General features: G+C 43.8%; 1 protein-coding gene across 3 annotated transcripts in view; it reads left to right on the forward strand.

Annotated features, from left to right (window-relative positions):
• The window catches only part of LOC134860627 (neural cell adhesion molecule 2-like), a 183,058-nt gene that overhangs the window by 128,100 nt on the left and 31,158 nt on the right, over positions 1–23,800 (forward strand). For all 3 annotated transcript variants that reach the window (XM_063877391.1, XM_063877389.1, XM_063877390.1), the window contains exons 3-8: positions 1,500–1,706; positions 4,599–4,742; positions 6,134–6,271; positions 12,880–12,997; positions 17,414–17,583; positions 21,605–21,750. In XM_063877391.1, the coding sequence (XP_063733461.1) occupies positions 1,500–1,706; positions 4,599–4,742; positions 6,134–6,271; positions 12,880–12,997; positions 17,414–17,583; positions 21,605–21,750 (923 nt within the window). The remainder of the gene's footprint in view (positions 1–1,499; positions 1,707–4,598; positions 4,743–6,133; positions 6,272–12,879; positions 12,998–17,413; positions 17,584–21,604; positions 21,751–23,800) is intronic.

The raw sequence follows: 23,800 nt of genomic DNA on the forward strand, positions 1-23,800 counted from the left end.
GCAATGCTAACAGGTATAAAAAGACGCCTGTAGCCATGCTAAACACTTATCGGTTTCTCACAAGTACCGACACACACACTCATGGGAAGCGGCGTGTGAAAGAAAGCAGGAAAGCTCGTACTGTAATGTGATTTAAGCAAGGCTCCAGTTTGATTGCCTCATCAGATTTGTTGGCCTTGAAACTAATGAGCAACATGCCAAGGATGTGAGGCTGATGGTTTTTGGAAACATTGCGATGATGATCTATGTGAGCGTGCTGCGGGGGGAGCCTGTTTTGCAACGATGCAGAATGCAGACATCAAGAGGCGAGCTCATTTATCAACATCAACTAAGTTATTATTAATGTTGGAAGGTATTTACATCATTGGACAAACATGTTTCCAGCTACATCCTGCCTTACATCCAGCTTTTTCCTCCCAGTTGCACTCTGGAGATGAACCACCTGCTGCTGGCTGCTGAGCAGGTTAAAGGATTTGCTCAAGGGCATCTCACCGATAGTCACTGAAAGGAGAAGACACTGCTCTCCTCCTCTCTCTCTTTTAGGGCTTTTATATTGCCACTGAAATCTTTTATTTCCTTGTATTACTTGTATTTTCTGCTCCTGTTTCCTCCCTGAAATCCGGCGACCTGTCTCTAAGAGCCCGGACGAGCCTCTGTCCATCTCCCCTTCTCGTTCAAGGCTCCGGCTGATTGATGGGCAAAGTAATGGCCCTCCACACTGACACTTTTATTTGCACGATTTACAGGCAGTGGACACCTGCTGCTTGCAGATTGCCGTATCATCGCCTACAGTAGCCTGCAGATGAGGCTCACACACTGACACCATTTAAATCAGGGTTCAAGTTCGCCTCTGATCAGGCCTGCCATTTGTTTCTGTGATCAGTGTGTGTGCATAAGCTTGGAAATGAGAGTGGTACTTATAGCTTACATATGTCCCGATTTGTTTACAGTCTTATAAACTATGTAAATCCAAGATTATGATATAATCGTATAATTTCAGTCCGTGTGTTCCCTCAACAACGTTGGACCTTTCTCTTTTCTCAGTGGCCAAAGAAAGCAGATATCCTTAATATTGACGTGCAAAGCCTCATCAATACTGTAGGTTTCTGACCTGCAGCGGTTAGAGAGCCAAGAGTATCTCCTCAGGGTTTGCAGGAAATATCACCAGCTTTTATCCCCCTGCAGGCTCTCAGATCCACCTCATGCATAGAGAGTTAATTCCAATCATGTGCAATCCAATGTTTCCACAAACAATCTTTGGACTGGGAGGTTACGGGTTCAACCTGATGTTCCAGATGAGAAATTACATGAAGCAGTTGCAGGCAAATTGTGGCAAAGGAAGTGATGAATGTCTAGGACTTAAATGTCCTGAAAGATCCCAGGTGTGAGTGGGAGTAATCGTGGTAACATCTTGTTCCCAAACGGTGAACAAGAACAGCTGAAAGATTCAAATGTACTGACGATAATCTCTCTCCCTTTTCTCTGACTTTGCCTTGCAGCTATCGGCGAGCCGGTGAGGCTGGAGTGGTACAACCCACAGGGCGAGCGTATCGTGCCCTCCAAGCGGATGGCGCTGCACTCGGAGACGTCGCGGTCCAGGCTCATCATTTACAACGCCATCATCGAGGACGCCGGGATCTACCGCTGCCAGGCAACCGACGCCAGCGGTCACACGGAGGAGGCCTCGGTGGTGCTGGAGATCTACCGTAAGCCTGACTCACATTACCGTTTGATCGGCCTCTTCACAGTGTGTGTGTGTGTGAGTGTGTGTGTGCGTGTGTGTGTGTGTGTGTGTGTTCACTTCCATGTGTACCTTTGACTTTGTGTGTGAGAGTGTGTTAGCCTCACTCTTGTGATTAAAGTATAATGACAGCTAGTAATGCCATGGGACTCGGATCCTGCCAGGCATAATGAGGGATGTGGCAGTGAGGCTAACCTGCCTCGTTGACCCGTCACTATTTCCCAGGAAAAACTGAATGTTAGGAGGGCAGGGCGACTCAGTGGTTACACAGACTGTCCCATCACCATTTGTCCTGCCACAGCGTCCTTGAGCAAGACATCCAAGTGTTTAAATGACACATTTCCACAGGTAGCACAGTGACAGGAAATGGGTCGACAGGAGATGTAAACACACTGAGATTACACAAGTGAATTCAGAGATGTGAATAACCCAGATACCCAGATACACCCGCCCTTGTTTGGGAGTTTTTCCAAGTTTAATTGGAGGAAACGCCACAGGGATTTGGTTCCAGGAGACACACACACATACCAGTTTGTGCACACACTTCCCCCTGCTGTGTGGTTGTCTTTTTTCCATCCTCTGCCAGAGAACCATTAGGAAGAGACGTCCCAGCGTCAATCACACCTGCCATCGCTCAGCCCCTCGCCTCATTCACCACGTAACCAGCTCACTCCCGCAAACCAGTGTTTCCATGGTAACCGGCGTCACTCACCCGGTGGTATCGCTTGGTATAAATCGCACGAGCAGCAGCATGCGGATGAAAAAAAACAGCCCAAAACCCCCAGCCGGCCGTTCTGCCAGCGCACAGCCAGAGCAGCGAGGCCCATGAGCTACGACATGCGCACATACACACACACACACACACTCGTGACCTGTGGGAGGGTGAGTGTTGACATTCCCTCTGTAGTTGCTGACATCTACATTTCGGTTGGTTATAATCGTGCATCTTGGAGTGCCAGACAAGTTTGCCCTCCAAAACCCGGTGCCTGCTGGCTGCATTTCCTGGTGCTTTTTAGCCATGCTAAAGACTTAGCTCCCAGTGTAAAAATGCTGCTCAGTTGATATTTTTCCCCCATTTCTTTAGTCCTGACTGAAATATCTTAACAGTATGAAGTTGTGCACAGACATGCATGGTCCATAGAGGATGCATTGTGCCGACTTTAGTGCATTTATCCCATAAGGAAGTCCACATTTCTGGCTGTAATTGAAATATCAAATCAATTGAAAACCATAGAGTTTGATGCTAACATTAATGGTCCCCAGAGGATGAGGCCTGAAGACTTAAGTGATCCCCTGGCTTTTGCTGTAGGGATCTACTTTAGTTATTGACATATTACCTGCAAAGCTAATGACAGTTCAATCATGCTAACATGCTATTATCAGTAGCATCAGGTCGTATAGTTTGGAAATTTGCTCAACTGCAGCCGTTTTCTGCCTCTCCATCCAAACAGGAAACTCATAATAAAGATAGCCGGTGCAACGCCGGGGCCAACCACTATAATTTCCTCTTAGTTTATGAATGGACGAAGCGATAATGCTGCAACAGGAGAGGTCCAGTGAAAACGGCTTGTGAAAATACACTCCCTCCCTCGCAGGGATGTGGAGGCGAACGGCTGTAGAGAAACCTTGGAGTATATTCTCAGTTCTCCAGTGTCAAGTGTGCAGCGGAGTGTGACTCCGGAGAGGTTGTTTCCCTTGTAGAGCAATGCGACAACAAAAGAGAGAGGCAAACAGAAGGAACATCAGAAGTATAGAAACCTGGGAGATGGTGGGGGGGAGAGGGAGAGCAAAAGATCCTGGAAATAAAAGAAGAACACAAGAGGGGAATTGATAAGAAACCAACTGAGTGGATGACAAAAACACGCAGAGGCATCCTTGAAGTTAATGAAGACACTGAGACGCCGAGCACGTTCGCAGCCGGGGAGAGCGTGCTCATTTTAAGGAGCAGCCTGGCATAAATCACACAGCAAAAAATGCTAATGCCGAAAGCCTCGCTAACGGAAGGGGACTTATAGGGGAGCTGTCGTTGAGTTATTCACACCTTCACGATAACACAACGCACATGATGGCAGGTGGTTGCGGCGTTAGCGGTGCCAGCAAACCTGCCGCACATCAGAAAGCGAGGTGTTCGAACAAGGAGATCGGGTGCTGGTCCAGGAACAGTGTCCCCATAAAAAGCTATTTGTCAAAAGACGAGGACGTGGAATCTGTTAGCGCTCCTGAAACTGAAGAAAGAGTGAATCAAAGGCTTCCTTTGTTCCCTTCTAATTATGCACACACAGAAACGCTCTGCTCATTGATTTCTTTTTGTCACGGCGTTGATTGGCAGCGGGTATAACGGCCACCCTTCTGTCTCCTGTGCTGTTTCATCACAATCGCCTCAACTGTGGCCCAGAAAAACCGTCAAAGCCAGATTTAGCTTTTGTTCTGTTAGATTTTTGAGGGTGAAATCATCCGAAACTTTACTTCTGAATGGCATTAATTGACGGCTGAATTTAGACACTTTATTGGTAGAAAGAAAGCTGTTTTTGTAGGTCAAAGACAAATGCCTTTAAGATGCTTCCATTCAAGGGGAAGAAATCCTATTTATTGTAATATTTCAGTCGTTTCTCTTGCATTTTTTTGCTTCTAACGACATAAATGCATGCTGACAGGTGTCCAAATAGAGGCGATCGAACATGTGCACCTGCATTCACAATAGAACTGGCACACTACATGAAAAACAGACTGAAGTATGTATAAAATAACCCTGCTTTCATATTTAACAGTACAGTAAAAGCACAGCAGTTATTTCCCTTTTGATGTTCCCAAAAAACAAATTGCTTTTCCATCTCGGTGTCGTTTGATCTTTCCCCAGAGAGGCTGACGTTTCGGGACGTTCAGTCACCGCAGGAGTTCAGGCACGGCGAGACGGCGGAGGTGGTGTGCGACGTGATCAGCTCCCCAGTGCCCGTGGTGGTGTGGTACTACCAGGACAGGGAGATCACCGAGGAGCACCACAGTAAGTCACGGTGAAAATATATAGTTATTAGTAAGACTATGAGGAGGTTTAAAACATGGATTATGGCGTAACAAACGTGCATTTAGACTTCAAATACTTCCAAAAGCAAACTTTGTAAATGTCACACGAGGAAGGGGATACATTGGACTTGTTTATTGGGCATGAAGGAGACAAACCAAAGTCCTGCATGGGAAAATTTGTTCAGAAAATGCATGGATAGATGGAGTTTGGTAGGGGATTAAATACAGTAAACTACAGTACGTGCTTGTAATGAAAAACAACACAGATTCTAACGTCACCGGGGTTGTTTTCTTATCTGATAAAGCAGCTTTTCTCAGTTTTAAGTGTTTGAATCTTAAGAAGTAATACCTAAAGTGTATTTAAGGTTGTTTATTTAGTCATAGTGGCTTCTGGGATACAATAAGTCCCTGATAGCTGATCCGTAAGTGATTACAATAGCATATTATGATCTCCTTTGGAATGTTAACCTGCCAAACCCACTTGATTGTTGGGAGGAAAAATGCTCATGTGCCCAATCCTATCCCTCATTGAAAAGGACTTGTTAACGTGCCAAAAATACTGTTCTCTAGGAAACGTTATTTCCTTTCCTTTTGTGTGGCTTCACAATAAGACAAGGATATCAAATTCTATAAATAGAAATCCCATCAGCCCCGGGAGGCGTATATAGCTCGGACAGAAACCGTGTTAACAAGCGACTGAGAGAGTGGATTACAGAGCGGCATCCAAACCTCTTATTATTAAGCTATTTCTGGTGGGTTTTAACGATCATTTTGTCGATCAAATTGTGTCTTATTTCTTCCAAAATGAATGCCGTTTTGAAGCTCCTAGAGGAGCACCTGCAGGACAGTTTCCCTCCCTTAGTGTTATGTCCTGTTGCAGTAGAGGAAACCTGTAGAGGGGGTTTCATCATTTCATCGTCTCCTCCGCCCTGATTTACAACTCTGGACACCACTTCCCCCGTCGTCCATCGAGACAAAACGCACCCGCCCGAGCACTGATTAGAAAGAGTGACCCCTTCGAATCTGTCACGTTTTTTAATTGAAATTCAAATCTTCAGTGCCGGGGTGATGATGAAACACGGAGGAGGTTTTAATCATTTCACTCTAATTACGATGCATGGATATAAATATCTGGGAGAGGAATAGGAGATAGAGGCCTCATCAGTCCTGGCCACAATGGGAGGGAGAGGAGACTATTTGCAACTGTAATTGCGTGCATTTTTATCAGTGTGGACTCTATCAGGTGAAGCGAAGATTGACAGTCTTACTACTGGAGAGTGGAGATGGCAATTTCCTCCGTCTGTTTTCCCCTAACTTTCTTATCTTGCTTCTCTCTCTGTCCTTCCTTTCCTCCTCCTCTTCGCTGTGAAGGCAGGTTTCAGGTGCTGCCAAACAACAACCTGCAGATCCATCAGGTGACCAAAGCCGACGAGGGCGTGTACCGCTGCGAGGCCAGCGTGGAGGCCCGCGGAGAGATAGACTTTGTTGACATCGCTATGGTCGTTAACGGTGAGTTTCCTTGTGATTTACAACTGTACTTAAAGGTTTGCAATGACTCTAGAAAGACAGCTAGACTTCCAGAGGATGCCTAAACTATTTAAAACTCAAGACTATCTGTTTACGTTGTTGATTAAGCTGAAAAATCCTGTATCAAAAAAAAAATATTGTAGAATATTGCCAAAATCACTGTTAGGATCCCTGCTAAATAAAGTGTAACGTGCCCTATCAGTTTCATCCTCAGCTTGGGATGGTACATATGCTTAATCCTTGAATCTCTGCAGTCTTGGTTCTTCTTTAAGGTCTGAAAATGTGGATCCAAAGAGGGTTGAATTGCTGCTGCTGGATAATTTTTGTTGTGGAGCTTAATCCTCTTACAGTAGGCAAGTCACCTTTAGCATACATGTTTGTTTAATACAGATGTTGCTGAGAAAAGAATGTTACTCTTGTCTCAGAGTGTTGATGGACTCTTCCTCTTCTTCGTCCTGGAGTCTGTAAGGTTTCAAGGAGGAGGCTATGATTGTGGAACAGCCACCCGACACTGTGCAGGACCCTGGTTTCTGTACAGCTCCTAAATAAGGTCATCATTACTTATTGCAGCGCTGCTCTTCTTTTGCTACCATTACTTATTCCCTTTATTCTTTAATGTGATTGAAAATTTCAATTAGTGATGTCTCGGGGCCAAAAAAATCGAAGGATGACATTTTAATTTTCTCATTTGTCCTCATTTGCGGCGAGTCACCTGAGACCATGCCGAGGTGATTGAAATGTGATTTTGCTCGGCCGCGTAACGCTCGAACAGCTGCAATATTGTCCCTGCCTATGTAATTCTCTCCCACCTAATGTAATAGCAGAGCACCCAAAAAACTATGAATTGCATTCAATTTAGCACACCACTTAGCTCACTTCTGAGTAAGATCCAATAAGCCTGCTCAATGAGGCACAACCTATTATTGCAGAGACACGACACTCGCCATGTGCTGCTGAGACGGTCCAGTGTGCGGAGAGTCCTGAGGAGGGAGTGCACCTCAAAGAGAACTGCAGGAGACTCGTTCAGCACCTCTCTAGAGACCTGCCTGAAGGAGGCAAAATCTGATTTACAGGAACACCATTTGGTCCACATTAAATATATAAGGTACTCAGAGAGAACATTATGAAGCTAATGAGTTTGTCCTGTAAGGAAAGGCTAAGCTGGAGGACATCTGTTACAGCAGAACGTGCACTTTTGACTGCTTTGAACTAGCTGAGCGTTCAAAATGTGCTTCTTTTGAATCCCTCTCGCTAGCTAGAGTTGATTTTAAGGTGACAAAGATGGAAAATACTCTTAATGCCGATACTATTAGTTTGTATGTTGCACAACAGTCCCTGAGGATTTGTGTTTTCCATGCACAGAGGCCTGTGATGTTCAGGAAAGTTGCATATTGCACCCAAGTTGTAGCCTATAGGCTCCGCAGTTTGAAAAGCAACCCGTTTCCTGCCCTGAAATGAGACGTGTGTTCTCACTCAGAGGAAACTATTTCTGTAGGTGTAGAAACAGGGAATATTTTAGCTCTCTCTCCACACCACTGCCTTTATGTTTATGGGGCTTGTCACCTGGTGGAGTTTTCCCCCTCTGTGGGTTGTAGGGCGAGGAAGAGCAATGAAAGGAGAGGATTTGATAAAAAGGAGCAGCAAGGTAACTGGAGAACATTATCGACCTCAGCCCGGACCGGTCCAAACAAACACAGAGGCCCCGAACACAGATAGCAGATGGCCAGGAGGCTCAGGTATATCAATGACTGCTCCGCATGTTTTATCAATCAGCTGCGGATGGTGAGCTTGTTGCGGTGCCCCGGGATACACCGGTGAGGTATGATAAACAAACCAATAAAAAAGCAGTCGTTGTGTTTGTGTGAGGACCCCTGGAGGAAGAATAAAGAAGAAAGGATGAGGAGTGAAGCGAGGCAGCTACAGACCGGCCATCTTTAGGCTCCAGCTTGTCTCCTGAGGGCCAACACCGAGCACTTACTCGCCTATGTCGCACAGTCAGGATGGACATCGATTCTTATCCAAACGGAAGCGGGAAAAGCTAACAGAGGAAGCTGAAGCTAGACGCTTCCTGCACCAAGCCCACTGCTTTCTGTCTCCTTTTTATGTTCATCTACCTCTTAAAAGAAAGCAGTCTTTCATAAAAATGCATGAATAAAAACCTGTGGGAGTTAAAAAAGACACGTTGCATGTCTGAAAATCCAAATATCTCTCAGTAAAATATGGACAAACCAGTATTTGTAAGTATTCCATGTCCGGAAAAGCCTCAGGAAAACCTCGGAGCACTTTGCTAACTTTATTCCAAGCTCTCAATTAGCAGGGAGTCTTGTTAAACGAGGCTGTGGAGGGAAAGTAAGACAATGTCAGCGCGGTGTGAAACCTGCATGACGTCTCGTTCTTTGCCCTGATTGAGTATTCAGCCTCTCGTTGACTGAAAACACTTCCTGTGGGAAAAAAGCTTTGATGATTTACTCCATTAATTGTCGGTATGAATGGAAAATTGCTTCTTGAATCATTGCGTTTTTGTTCGCATGGAAGTCAGTCAGTATTTTGCATAAAGTGGCAAATGTTTTCTCCATAGTTGTATTGTAAAATAAGACATCATCGCCACCTCTGAGTCTAGCGATACACAGAGTTATATTGAGCTCGGAGCAATGTTATGTCATGCTGTTCCTTTGACAGCATGTCAGGGAAGTGTCAGCTCTGACTACTTCAGCAACGTGTTAACAGAGGTTGCTTTACCCAGTCACGAGGAACGATATTTTGTCTGAATGCGAGAGGCTGAAACAGCTCTCTGCGAACTCATACATATTCATCGTGGGTTTATTCTTGCCCACAAGCGTGACGCTGACCCGCTGCAGCAGCTCCCGGTCTATCATCAAAGCGCGCCGTAGATGAGGGTGATGGCGTGTCGAGGAACAGCCCACTGAATGGCTAATCAACCCAGAGGGCAAAAGCACGCTCGGTGTCTGGAAAAGAGGCTGAACATTTTCAGGATGTGACCTTAAAAAGTTATCAGAGAGGACTTTTGTTAGCCTTTCGTCCACAATGGGTAGAAAGAATACACAGTCTCAAAAGCAAGGACATGTATCAAGTGATTTCCAAATCATTGTGCAACTTATATTTGTATTTTTGTGTCAATAAGCTTTTTAGAAGCAGAGCAGTATCACAACAGAGTGCTGTGTCCTTCCCGTCATGACATGCAGGGATTTTTCATCCCCGGACATTGAGAGGAGTCTCCTGAAGTAAGACGTATTACACTGTGACACACACATTTTTCATTCCCCGTGTGGTATGCACATCAGACGTCCCACCTGGCCTGCTACTGTAGCTCACTTTTGCACGCTTTCTTGCACATAGCTTGTAAAAGTCAGTATTTATAAGGCTCAAGTCAGAGACATAGCTTAGCATAACGAGTGAAGGAAGAGGTCTCCTAATACCAGACTCTTTAGCTTTATGTGTAAGAAAAACACAATGGAAGTTATGGCTTTAAACGGGGGTTAATTCCCACTACTACAGCTGTAAATGAGCATTTACTTTGCTGTTTTTAGAGCTTCAGGTGAGCTGTTCTACCCCTAACAAGCCCACATAGTTACCCTACAGATATAAAAGTGCTATTGATCGTCTCATCCGACTCTCTGCAAGAAAACAAATAAGTGTAAATCACAAAATGTCAAACTCCTGCTTTAATGCAATTCAATATGGATTGATCAGGCAATAACATTCTCCATGTTCCTCCCTCCAATAGAGCTTAATGTTTTCCTTAATCGATACCAAACATCTCTCCGTTTTGATCACCCCGTGGTCCCAGTTTGTGTCTATGGCAACTGATTTATCCTTCCCTGACACTTCCTTTTGGGTTCTTTACCAATTAAAGAATCAGGGCTGGTTTTATCCCGGTGTGTTCTAATCTAAAAGCACTAATAAGCACTCCAGTAAAGGTCTCAAAAACATTTGCTTGCTGAATTTCTTCCACACGGTTATGATATTTACCCAGGGCACTCTCCTCCTTTCTAAACACGAGTGATGCTCAGTTCATCGGAGCCCGTTGACGCGTAACAGACAACAAGTTCTCCAGCTCCTCTTGCATTCAAATCGGGTCCGAGCGAGTTCTGAAATCTCGAAATATGTTTTCAGAGTTCGCTCGTGCTCGTGGGGATGTCTGTAAAAGCCTCGGCAGCACCTCCAGCGAGCCTCTGAAGTTCCCAGAATATGACTAATACATGAAGAACTCAAAAAGCTCGCCAGATTCTTTTTGGACGCTGAGAGCCTGTTGCTGATTTGCTCTTTTGAAGTCTTTCTGCTTGGCACCGCTTCTCATTAACAAGCCTCACTGATGTGGGAGAGAGCGTTGCATATAGGAAGGGGGAGAGAGAGAGAGACACTGGAGAACTATTGGCGTGGAAATCAATGGTTATCATGTCAGGCAGATGCTTGCTCTGCGCAATCGCCGAGTCAGGACTATTGGAAAGGCCTCATAGTGTTTGATTATTGCTTAGCCCGTTTATATCCCTGAAAAGCTCTCTGCTCCTTGATGTTTCTCTGCTTATATCCAGCCAACAAGGCATGCATTGTGTGTGGAATTCACTCACAATGCAGCAAAAATGTGTCTGTTTTTTGTACCAGGCAATAACCGAGTGATAGATAGACGCCACGGGACGGCAGACGGATCAGACACCGTGGATTTGCAGATGAAGAGTTTCTCACTTTGTTCAAAAACACACTCTGGTGCTGTTAGTGTAATTGATCTTTTAAGAAAGGCTACAGTATGCCGCAGTGTTTGCTTCATTAGGTGTCTGCCGTGATGCTGTGTTTTGATTAAAATTCCCCCTTCATTATCCCAAGTATTTTTCTGAGTTTCATCATTTTAATCAGACCGCATCTATAACATTTATTCTTTATCGAGTTGTTTTCGAGAGTCCTCCCGATAACTTCACTTGGAAAAACAAATCCAGTTCATTAACCTTCAATAACTCCCACTCTAAATTACAATTTCATAGTAAAAAACACTTTGTTTTCCCTCAAAATTACACCTTCTAAAGCCTTTTGTTTTGATCAGAGTAAAACAACTGAGGCTGAAATACTTTAAATGTGCAGCTTACATTCATGCATATTAACACAGAATCTGTTTTTAGAGACACACAACTTTTGTGTTGTGCTGACTTCCTGTTAATCTCAGATCAATACGCTGAATTGTAAATGAAACAGAAACGGTGTTGATTTTTGGCGCTTTTTCTGCAACCTAGCCATGTTTGCATGAGAGTTTTTGCACCAACAGAGTCTTTAGTGACACCTAAAGCACTAAATACAAGCCAATCCAGTACCTGTTGTGAGTGCAGAGGGTGTATAATTGAAATATAATTGCACTTTATATTAAGTTTAGTCCTCCGGTGTGTGGATAATAACGTCTGATCACAGCCTTTGCTTTTACATCTGGCATTAGTAATCATTCTCATTATCTCCAGCACTCCACATAGTAATGGGATCTCATTATGCAAATGACCTCGGCCTATGTCCCTTTGCTTATTTTCCCTTTTGAAAAGAAGGGGTGTTTTGTAGCTGAAATGGGAGGAAGAGGATGACACACAGCTTTGGATCTTCAGACTCTTATATGCACCTTTTATTAGAGACAGACGGATTGTAGACATTTCTGCAGGTTTGTTGAGTAAGATTTGTGCATCGTTGCAAAAGAAGTATTTAAATTGAATGGTATTTCCTCCTATTCTGATATATTATGTCCACTATTGAATTGTCATGCACATTTACATTAAGTTTATTCAAATACATTTAAAAACAGACAATAAAATGCACAATATTGTGATTTTAAAGTAGAGACTTCCCTCCATTTGAGCTCCATATGAGCATTGGACCATCGTGTTTCTTTCTGCTGCTGTCAGTCCTCAGGTGGTGCACTCACTGGAGTGTCATTGTTTCTCCAATAAGCTGCTGCAAACATGCCTAACCATGCCCTGAGATTGGTCTGAGAGCAGTTTTAGTGGGAGTAGAAGTACAGGCTGAGCACAGGCTGGAGAATGGACCGAAACGTCTGATAAACATGTTTGTGCCGTAAAGCTGTCAGTGCCTTGTCACCGCACAGGCAGGCAGAGAGAGAAAGAGCGACCTGCTCTCTTCTTACTGAATGATAGGATGACAGCCCTCATCTGATTGGATGGTACTCAACAAATACTCTTTATACAGTTATCAATAGCTCATAGAAGACATATTGGATGTGTTTGAACAGTTTCTCTGTACTATTCATCATCTTGGCTCTGAAAATGTGAGAAAACATTGGACAAGTGTCCTGGAACAAGGATTTTAATCCAATCATTTGTAGTAATAACATTCCCAGTCAGTGTGTGCATGTCTTGTGAACCCCTTACCTTAAAATCACAGCGATTAAGAGTTTCTAATATCGACTCAGCAGGAATTAGCCTGACAAACAATAACCGTGGCTTGAGCGCTCGACAGAGATTGGATACTTTACTCACAGAAGACAGGCAGCATTCATCCTGATGGTATAGTTGTTACCTTTACACTATTGTATAGATTTGGGTCTAATTGCTGTCTGACTGTGTTTTTCTGTGTGTCTGCAGTCCCCCCGGTGTTGTCGGTGTTCCAGCCGTCCTTCAATGCCACTGCTGACTACCAGGAATCGGTCACCTTCACCTGCATGACCTCCGGATCTCCTGACCCCCTGGTCACATGGCACAGGTACCTCCCACTCCTTTAAACTGACTGAGTACTATTGAGGGAAAACAGCAAGATGTTTAGGCTCTCAAAAGATGAAGAATTGTATTTATTTACCAAATGTTACCGTTTAAAACCCATTAGCTGCTATTGAGCGTACTACCTTCAAAGTCTGGAAGATTTCGGCCTCTTTCTGCAATGAAAAAAGCTGAATGAACTGAGGGGCCTAACTTAAACCGTGTAAAACAGCTTTAAAGACACACATTTAATACAGAACCTCTCAATTAATGCTCAAATAATACGAACAGATGTATTGGTCCTTATTTGTACCCATGCATGAGTTAATATCCCTGAGAAAAACAGCCTACATGTTAGATTTTTTGCAGTTCAGCTAGATATTAACGGAGGAGTTGATAGTCCGCCCTCGTACATTGCCCTAAGCAACCACAAAATGGTATCACATGCCGCACAGCACCGGCGTTCACATTTTGCACCTGAAGAGCATTTGACTCCCCGCTATCCACTCACCGCTCGACATTACAGTAATTAGCTTGCACCCACTCGGCAGGCAATCATGACAAGCTATTTGCACCGGAGCACCTATTGATAACACTCTGGCATTGCAGCGGAGTTCATACTATGATGTTTTGAATTCATCAAAGCTGTGTTTTTGTATGTTTTTGTCTGGTTTCTAAAGCAAAGTGGAGTGTTGTTTAATTATTCCAGGCACCTCTTGACTTCACTAGGGTGCAAAAAATCCACCTTTGCATGGATAAAAAAGGGAAGAACTGACTTTGACGAGAGACAGGGTTGACAAGAGACAGCTGACATTATCAGTGATGTGTGACCCGCCTCGGGCAGGTGTCACTAAGTTGTTTTTAGAGCTGTATTGAAATGAATAGAAATCAATGGCTGCCCTGAAGGAACTGTGGGGAAAAAAGCACACTTTAAAGGTGGAAAATAGCAGTAGGTAAGTTTGTTAGCAGTGAAGGTTATCCATGACCTTAAAATATCAATATTCTTCCTCTCAAAGTTCAGCTCCAATAATAACGAAAGGGAGGGAGAAACACTTAAATACATATGGCTCTGAATTGCACATAATGACACACAACCACCTGTAAGTGGGGAGTCTCAAACACCCACACACTCTTACAGTCTTGGCAATTGTACGCTTTTATTTCGGCCTTTAACGACCATTATTATTCGTGGTCTTAATGCAGATGGAGAAGTTAATTGCGCTTTAGCTGAAAAAGTTGGAAGTGTGACTGCGGATTTAAACCAGACGACGGGAAAGTAGTTCTTCTGTAGTGGCAGATGTCCAGAATGTCAAAGTAAAGGCCCAAAAATGTAATTATGCAACCTGTAAATCAGCTATTTTTTGTTATTTCTACCCGCTTTTAACACAATTTCACATCCAGAATCCACAGTTTCACTTCATTCAGTAAACCGTTGCTGCTAAATAACTCACTTTTTCCATTGATATAGCATTACATCATCAATGCTACACATACAGCAGGTTATTTTTGCCTCACGTGTTGCAGGCGTCAGATGTGCATCAAGCAGGAATTGTCACCGCTCTTACAGAGAGGTCACATGTTCCAACATCCCACCCTGCACACGGTGAAACAGATACAGTAGTTAGGCTGCTGAATGCATCAGTCCTGCATGTTATGGGACATAGCCTCCAAGAATGATACCCGCAGTAATGAGAACTGAAGTCTCTCGTGTAGAAGGTTGAAAGAGAAGTCGATCATAGCGGGGGGAAAGAAGAAAAAAAAAACAGGCACATGCATCACTTTGCGAAGTACAAACAAAATTTGAAGACAGCGCACAGCTGGGAACGACCTCGACTCGGTGCGTCTCATTCATCTTGCTCTCTGGTTCCCAGCAGCAGAAGCATGTGTACTCCAGGGTGTGTGTGTGTGTGTGTGTTACCTTGTCTTTCAGCCACACAGCAAATCAGGGGGAAATGTGATTTTAATGATTAAACAGCATGCATAATATAGAGCGGCAAATTTCACAGCGACGACGGGTTGAGAGGTGACGTATTGATTCATTTGCTCTTTCGTAATTAGACTTTCCATGTGGCATTTTTCCCCCCTGGATAATCATTACACTCTGGAATCATCATAACTATTTTGGACCTGGAGAAACCACGTGAAAAAACATGTTTTATTTGAATAATAAGGATTTTTGATGTGTTATATGGGGTTTTTAGTGCATGTAAATGGTCTGCAAAGGCTAAAATCCTAAAGTCATGCTGAGACCATTAATGAGTCCAATCGTGTCACAATCGAGCCACTAAACCTGGAAACTAGCATATTACGTCCTCTTTAATGCAGTCACAGTCGAGGGAAGGCTTGCCAATCTCCTCCCTTTCACCGTAAGTCCACACAGATCTGAAAGTGCAGCGTCCGCCGCCTGTCAAACATCTCTTCGTGTTCTCCTTCATTTCCCAGGTCAGCGAGTCCCCGCGACACTACAGAATTAAAATGCTCACATCACAACAAAAGAATCCGGCCTAGGCGTAAACAACAATCACAACCCAATTTACTTTCGCTTTTGATGTCACCCTCCTCGCCGTCCCAGCGTCCTCCAGCCTCCCAGTTGCATTTCCTGTCTCTCTGTGCATCATGGGTAATGGACTACCTGTCAGCAGTCAGTCAGCATAATGACATTCACTGTCCGCTCAGAAGATGAGGCCTCTCTTCATTTCCTCTTCGGCTCGCCAGAGTTATTATTACTTGGCTTTGGTGTTTCCTCCGTCGACTTTCAATTATCCTCCCTCTCGCTTCTCCTGCAGTGCATGAAGCTGCGGCCAACTGCGTTTGGGTCGAGAAATCCCCCAAATAATAATATTGTTTTTTGTTTTCCTAGGACTATACCGTCTGAGACCATATAGAGAATTTATTTAGAGGCATGCATTATTCCAAGCGCTGTGCTTCCATGCCTTTTGAATTCGATTTGCACAGAAGCTTATGAGGTTAAAAGCAGGGTGCCAGTTTCAGATTGAGGGCATTATGATTCATATTGAATAAAAAGGTAATGTTTTCATACCTGTGCTCCATTCCTCGGGGTTAAAACAGCACCTGATTATTACTGATTTCATTGTAAGCTGCAGCTTCTTTCGTCCAGATCCATAATGATTTATTTGTAAGTATCTTCCCAATGCATGCTCTCATCCAGCTAGACACACACACACATACACACACACACACACACACACACTTGGGAGCCGGCCAGTACAAACACCACTGGCCATCGAAGCAGCTGGAGGTTAAGTGCCTTGCTCAAGGACGCACAGATTGTAGATGTTAGAGGAAAGCATTACTTATTCAGCTGGATTTCTGAGCTGATTTCTGCAGCCACAACAGAGGTACTGCATCTCTGAGCTGCTGAATATCAACTCTGTGTTTCCACTGCCTCAAACTCAGACTTATTTTTGTAACCCCTAAAGGGTCTTTCATTTGTGCTTCTTCTTTGTGCAACATTAGCATCCTTTCTGACCTTTATTTTGTCCATATAAATGAAAGATTATTTTGGCTCTTTCTGCGGCCATAAGACTGAGCCAAAACAGTCCAGTGGAGGCTTTCGATGCAGTGTAGGAGAGAAACACAGGGATTTTAGCCTTTGCAGACCATATACATGCACAAAAAATACAACTAAAGTAAAGGCAAAACCCCAAAGCACCAAAGGACCTTACCTAGCTACATCTGAACCACCCGAGCTGATTAAAAACCTGCATGCAGATGGTGTGAAAAGCCCCATTTGTCTACATCTGTATGAGAAATAACTTGTTGATCCCTTAACCTTAAAGATTACATGGCTGGTTAAGTGAACTGGGGGGGGGGGGGGGGGCTGCAGACCTACTTCTCACCATTATGCTTCAGCTATGAAGCTTACAGTAAATATAGACACGGATCAATTTAGCTGTGTTTTTCCTGACTAATTTCCCAACAGAGTGCAATAAGAGAAAGACATTAAGTCAGCACTGTGTTCCACAACACACCCGAGTCATTTAGCGGGCAAAGTACACAACAACACAACCAGACCCAAAACACCTACTGGGAACAGGAGCATGCTGTCTTCCTGCAGAGTCTAAGAAGTGTGAAGAATACTGATGCCATGCTACGAATGTTTCACTGAAGTATAGTTATTTCAATTATGGTGTGATATGTCTCTCCGAAAAGCCGTTGTTTTGTCACAAACTGAAAGGGTTTCTATAAGAAAGTGCTGTCATGTTTACGTGCTGTAGATAGAAATAGCTTCTGTCTGCACTTAGCCTCTCTTTTATGGGATCAGTTGACACCCAAAGTGCTGAGATTATACATCTGTAGCATCGAGACGGTGTGAGTTATGAGCGAGTCACTGACAGGTGTGAGCAGGGTGCTATACTTTCCCCCCCTGTCGCTCACATGTTTCTGCTCTTTGTCTGTGCAGGAAAGGGCAGCAGCTGGAGCCGTCAGAGCAGTACATTATCGCCAGGCTGGAAGGCGGGCGGAGCATGTTGACCATCCGCAACATCCGACAGGGCGACGGGGGCAGCTACACCTGCAGGGCCACCAACAAGGCGGGCTCTCAGGAACGGGAGATCTTCCTCAAAGTGTTCGGTAAGGATCTTAGTACTGCACTGGACGAGAAAGCTGGGAGCAATGGCTTTAGTGGTTGCTAGAGCCAAGTGTAAATTTCGTTTGATGCTCTCTTTTGCAGCAGGCAATCCTCAAATTAAATGCAGAGTAATCTGAGGTTCTCTTGCATGCTGTCTTCATCGTAGAGTAAAGTCAAATGTCTCTTGCCTTGTTCCTTGTTGTGTAAGTAGAGCTGCTGTGATGCATCACAGAAGGGTTGTTTCATATCGTAGCTGAAGTTTACAAATTACTGACCATTTCCTCAGCTTGCAAATGTAGAATTTATGTTTCCAGGACAGAAGTTCACCTAAATGTATAAAAGGCAAACAAGAGCTCACTTACGTCTTCAAGTTAGGCCATAAAATGAGTTTCATAAGTGCATCCATCAAGCATCTCTTCCTAGAAATAACTCCCTCTTCCTCTCGTTCATCTAAAGACCCCGGTTCACAGGGGACTATTTCTTCTGTAGAAAAGTAGTTCCAAATTACATTCAGAAAGATATCTCAAAATATGCATGAGTAAAACTGAATGCATGGATAAATATCTTTCAAGAAAAGTGCAGTAGACACATTGATGTGTTTGCTAGTCGTGTATTCCCCCTGTGTCCTTCACTTGCTTCAACCATGAAGAATAGCCTGTAGATTCCAAAACAGACAGAGGGACAAACGGAGCAGAAAATATAACGTCCTTTGTGGAGGTAATAACACAAATGCTTCCTGTCATTAAAGAAGTTTGTTTTCATTTTGCATTAGCTGTCAGAGTGTGCTCCACCAAAGCTTTTAAGTGTAATGGCTCTGCCCACGACGGTGAGCAGTGTTTTATGTTGATCCATAAAGCTTTGTTGTATGGACCTCCACAAATTCCATTTCATACAAAAACAGGTTGTTTTTTTTAAATGTCCAAATGGCCCTCAGCCCACGACAACAACAACTGCATCAATATGAGATATCTCTGCCCAGAAAAAATATTTCATTCACAGCTTTCATCCGCTGCACTCCTCCTAATAAAAAAATTCAATTTATACTTTCATAAAACCTGCCGGCTATTTCCTCCCAGATCACTCCTCGGATAGCAGCTCATGGAAATGTATGGAGATTTTTGCGTCATCAACATCCTTTGGAGATGAGAGAAGCGCTTGTTCTTCAAAATGCACATTTAAATGGAGAAGTTAAAGGAGGGGCGGAGCGCGGCGCTTCACTCTGCTGCGGGGAAACACAGCTGTAAGTTAGTTTTATTAGCCTTGACAGCCGAGGTGGGAGTTGAGCGGGCGCATAAAAGTTACAGTAGGACGAGTGGTGTGTGTGTGCGCGCGCGTGTGTGTGTATGTGTCTCAGCCATGTTTCTACCAGCTTACATTTAATTTAAAGACTTTAATGCTGATTCAACTTCTATGATCACAGATATTCTATGCTATAAATGTCTCCCCTCTCATGTGTATTATTATGGCCTCAATATAGGTGACAAAACAAGCCAAGGCATTGAGAGTCTCAGCACAAAATGAAACGAGCAATGTGACAAAAGCGGGGATTTACAAAAAATGAAAATGTATTTCTGGAGTTCCCAGCTGCTCCACATTCACCGACACAGATGGGTTTTCGACATTTCACGGACCGTGTGTGGCAACAAACAAGCAATTAATTGTTATTCAGTCCTATTTCTCATGCACACACAGGGTGGAATATGCTCTGCTTTGTCGTCATAGGAGAAAATCCCCTTTTTATACCTTTTATAAATAGCATTTTATCTTAGCATTTTGTCCTTGTGGTTAACGTGGAACACACAGTACACTCTTAAGTGGAAAATGTGAGCAGACAAGACAGCAACAAGGAGTAAATTACATCCCTGTTTGTCTTCCCGCAATAAAGTGCACAGCATAAACGGATGACATCAATAATAGACCTTTTTCTGTTTAACCCTCAGAGAGTTAAAAGAGGCATCAGGGACGACAGCAGAGAATCTAGGCTGACATTTGCTTTGTGGATCAGCACCGCTCAAACAACAAATACAGTACACACACACTGTTGTTGCATCAGATACAGTTAATATAATATGTAGTTCTCTGATACCTGTCAGGTGGGATGAAAGCTTGTGTAAATATTGATATGAGGGGAAGAAATCGCTGTTCTGCTGCCTTTTTCTGCATTTATGGTGCATGAACAGCAAGAAATGTTGATTTGAGTGTCAGAAATAATCGCTTTCTGTCCGACAGTTTGTCAAAATGTACCAAACGTGTTTTACGAAATGTTTCCAGTGTCAAAAAGCAGTCATTATGTTATATTATGCCCTAACGTTGAAGTTGCAAGAGCACGATTAGCATTATTTTAAAGCATAAAGGAGTCAGGACTAAGCACATTTGCACGTTGAGTTAATACAATACCTAAAGTAAACATGATAAAGGGTGTAGGGGTAATACAATAAGTAAAATACTCTTGTTTTTTTAATAAGACTGGCTTAAAATGAAACTTCATTTACTGAAAACTAATAAACTCCCGCTCTCTCCGAACCTAGAAGGTGAAATTAATTCAGGATTTGTATCTGTGCACACAAATGCTGCTAGTTTTTTCCCATTTAGAGTGGAAGTGTTTTAGATAATGCCTTATTAATAATGTTCCCTGAAGAGTGGTCTTCGCACCGTGCTTGATAAATGAGACGTTTTCCATTTAATATTTGCATGATGATGAAGGGCATCTGGGGCAAAACGGCTGCAGATAAGGTGCTGATGTAGAACCGCTTCAGACCGCTCCCTGCAATGCTAAGAGTTGGCGGCTGGATCGGATTTGAATGTGCGTTTTTGTTGCATAATGGAGGAAAAGCGTCTTATTTCTACAACAAAAAGCCAGGTTTAATAGCTGTGGACGATCCTTTAAGTGCTCCTCATGTCTTCTTCTTCTTAACATGTAATTTTGTCTCATTACGAAGCTTTTTATTCCCACAAAATTCTACCATTCCATTGAGTTCAGTAGAGCCTCCTTCCTTTTGTCTGCACACAATTCACAATCAGCTCATCAAGACCGTCTCAATTAAGCTGATTGGTTTTATAAACAAGGGAAATCTGTGTGACTTGTTTCTGGAAAATAACAGACATCAGGACTCGTGTGTATTGTGTCCGCTTATTGTGTGTAAATAATCGAAAAAGACATCTAAAAATAGCTTTTATTTCATAGTTTGTAAGCTGATTACTTTCCATTGGTTAGGGATGCGTCTGTTCTGTTCTGGAACACTGATCCATCCTCAGAGAGCCGCTTGTAGGTAAAGTAATAAAATATGTGTGTGTGTGTGAGACCCAATGTTTTGACAAGCTCACCAAATCCCCGGAGAAGGCTTCTCCAGCCGGAGGTTGAAGCCATGTGAAATTGCCAACACTCCTCAGATCCCCCTGGGCGGTGTTAAAAGCCTCCAGCACAGTACTCACTACTTTCCATTCACTACTCTTTCCCTTTTGGATTGTATGCCATGCTACTTTGCAAGCACCCTGTTAAGGACTTATGTGCACTGTGTGTGTGTTGGAGGCAATCCATGATTCATGTGACATGCTCTTTGCCCTTGACATGCATGGGGGTTTCAGGGCTTGCTTGGAGCATCTTATCAGGAGGAGGCGAGCGTGGAGCACTTACCGAAAGCTATTCACGCCGCTCTGGATGAGGAAAACTTCCAGACAGAAACTCTTTATGTATTTAACACAACAGAAGGAGCTTTAAAACTTCAGCAGAGTCAGGTTTGTGTTGTCATCCAGGCCAGAGGGCGTGCTTCCCCGCTACGACAAAACTGCGGAGCTCCACTGCAGTGTATAAATGATCTTGGCCTGGACTGTCAGTACCAAAGTCATGCATCAGCTCTGTGTTTAAACCCCTGTGGCATAGCCTTCATTTCCCCTCCCTCATGAGTTACATCTTTGACAGTTTCTCTCCCGCTTTACTCACTCCCACCTTTCACTTTAATCTCGCTAATCTAATTTCTTTCTTCTCTTCCTCCTTCCCCCCTATGTTCTCCGGTGGCCCCGCAGTCCAGCCCCACATCACCCAGCTGAAGAACGTGACCGCCGTAGAGGGCAGCGCTGCCATGATCTCCTGCGTGGCGGAGGGCGAGCCGCTGCCCGACATCTCCTGGAAGAGAGCCAGCGACGGGCAGTCCTTCGTGGACGGAGACAAGGTAGCTATGCCAGGAAGTCCATCTGGGTCTGTGTGTATTCATGCACCATCATACAGCACTGAGGCTGTACGCTTGGGCTTCTGGGATATGTATTATGGTCTGTTAGTGTATACTACAGGTGGTTTACTCATGCATCTACCTCCTGTTTATTTTACCAGCATGCAAACTTTATTTGATTCATCCTGAAGGTCATATACATAATACGATGGTAGGGCTTTTGCATTGTATCTTTTGAATGTGCCATTTCTCTCTGTAGTGAAAACCAAATACCAACTTCAAATAACTCTAAAAAAGCAGCCCTGTTTTCGTCCGTTGTCAACAAGCTTCACTAATGAGCTTCTGATAAAACAAATGTGCCCTAAAGTCACTTCGACTCGCAGCGACTAGCGCTTAAAACGACCAAAAAAGGGTGTCACGCGTTCCAACGAAAACAATATAAGATGTTTTTGTTCTTATGGTAACCATTAAGATGTCACAGTGTTTATTTATGTAGGAAACACTGGACTGTTTGTGCTCATACCGGTCCAGTACTAAAAGAAAATAGCCGACATTACCAGGTAATTACTTGTATACGCGCTCATAAAAATAAAAGCAGGCATAATTATTCCCATCTGCCATACATGAAATGATGCAATTAGTCATTTATTGCTAGCAGTGCTGCACACGGGCTGTCAGAAAGCAGATGCCTTGATGTTTGTTTTCAGGAGTTTATGATTGATCCTTTCCTGAGTGTGGAGCTCACAATGTGCATTAGCTTCCCTATGCTAAAGCTGCAGTGTGCATGTACACTCACCTTGGTGCATGGATCTACAGTGAGTTTAAATCATCGCTGTGATTAACATCTCAAGGGAAATCAGAGCGCACATTTGTTTTGATTAACTCCCGGCACAAAGACGAGGAAGAACCTTGAAGTTTTTCAGGGCAAACGTTAACGCTTTCCATTTAAACTCTTGCTTTTCACCTACATTTGACTATACAACTTAAGAAATTGAAAAGACACTGAGACTCTGTTTGTCTCTCACTATCCATTATTCACTTGGCCCCGTGAGAGCAGCCTCACAAATCAGAAATTGAATGAGCTGCATCCGCATTTTGGCGGAAAAGTAATTATTCTTGAACGCCTCTGTGCCATCAATGTCAAAACCATATTCACTTCCATCGCAGCTTCCCTGACAAGGAGAAGCTTTTTGCACAAAAAACAAAGATGGCAGCCGTTCTTTCTGCCGGGGGAAAAAAGGTCATCGGCGAGATAAATGAACGTGTGCATTGGCTCGAATCGCTCGGCTTGATAAATCACGGCCGAAAATGAGAGTAAGTGCTTCTCTTCCCGCAGCAAATGCAATTATGGAAATGCGTAGTGCAAACCAACACACCTAAACGCACGCAAAGACAAACACGGCTGGAGCGGCGCGAAGCGTGATGGATGGCCGCAGTCATTTAGGTTTAAGGCAGGATGTTCCTCTCTCAATTTGCTCTCCAATCTGCATATCCAGTCGGCACACACTCCTCTTGTTGAGAGACATTAAGCTTCAGAGGGCTTAGTTTTACTCAGTGCATAATGCTGCCTCCAGTCCTCTCATTCTTTGCCGACTAACACCTCGACCCTGGGTAAGAGAACATAATGGGAGGCAGTTGCTGGAATTTAATTATGAGGCGAGGTAGGATCTGGGTCGTGAGGGTATTGTTTCGCCTACAGTAGGAGCAAGGTTAGCATAGTGCATTGTAGTCTCTGTTCATTCAGAGCGACTGACACACCCCCCCACCCATCGAGATTATTGTTTATTTTCTCCATTTGACACCTGGTCACAATGATTGCACACAGCATGGGAAATCCCTCTGATAATAGTCATGTTCAGCGCCGGGGTTTTGCTGTTACCTCGTTGGCCTCCAAGCCGTCATTAAATGTCATTTTGCTGTTTGGTGATACTGTAATCACCCCGCCGCATTCAACCCAAACTGTTTGAATTGAGCTCGACAGAATTAGCCTGACATTTGCAGCTTTAATATCTGAAAATATTCCAGCACTCCTGGCAGAAATAACACACATCTC

Source organism: Eleginops maclovinus, chromosome 24 (genome assembly GCF_036324505.1).
Source record: "Eleginops maclovinus isolate JMC-PN-2008 ecotype Puerto Natales chromosome 24, JC_Emac_rtc_rv5, whole genome shotgun sequence".
NCBI lineage: Eukaryota > Metazoa > Chordata > Actinopteri > Perciformes > Eleginopidae > Eleginops > Eleginops maclovinus.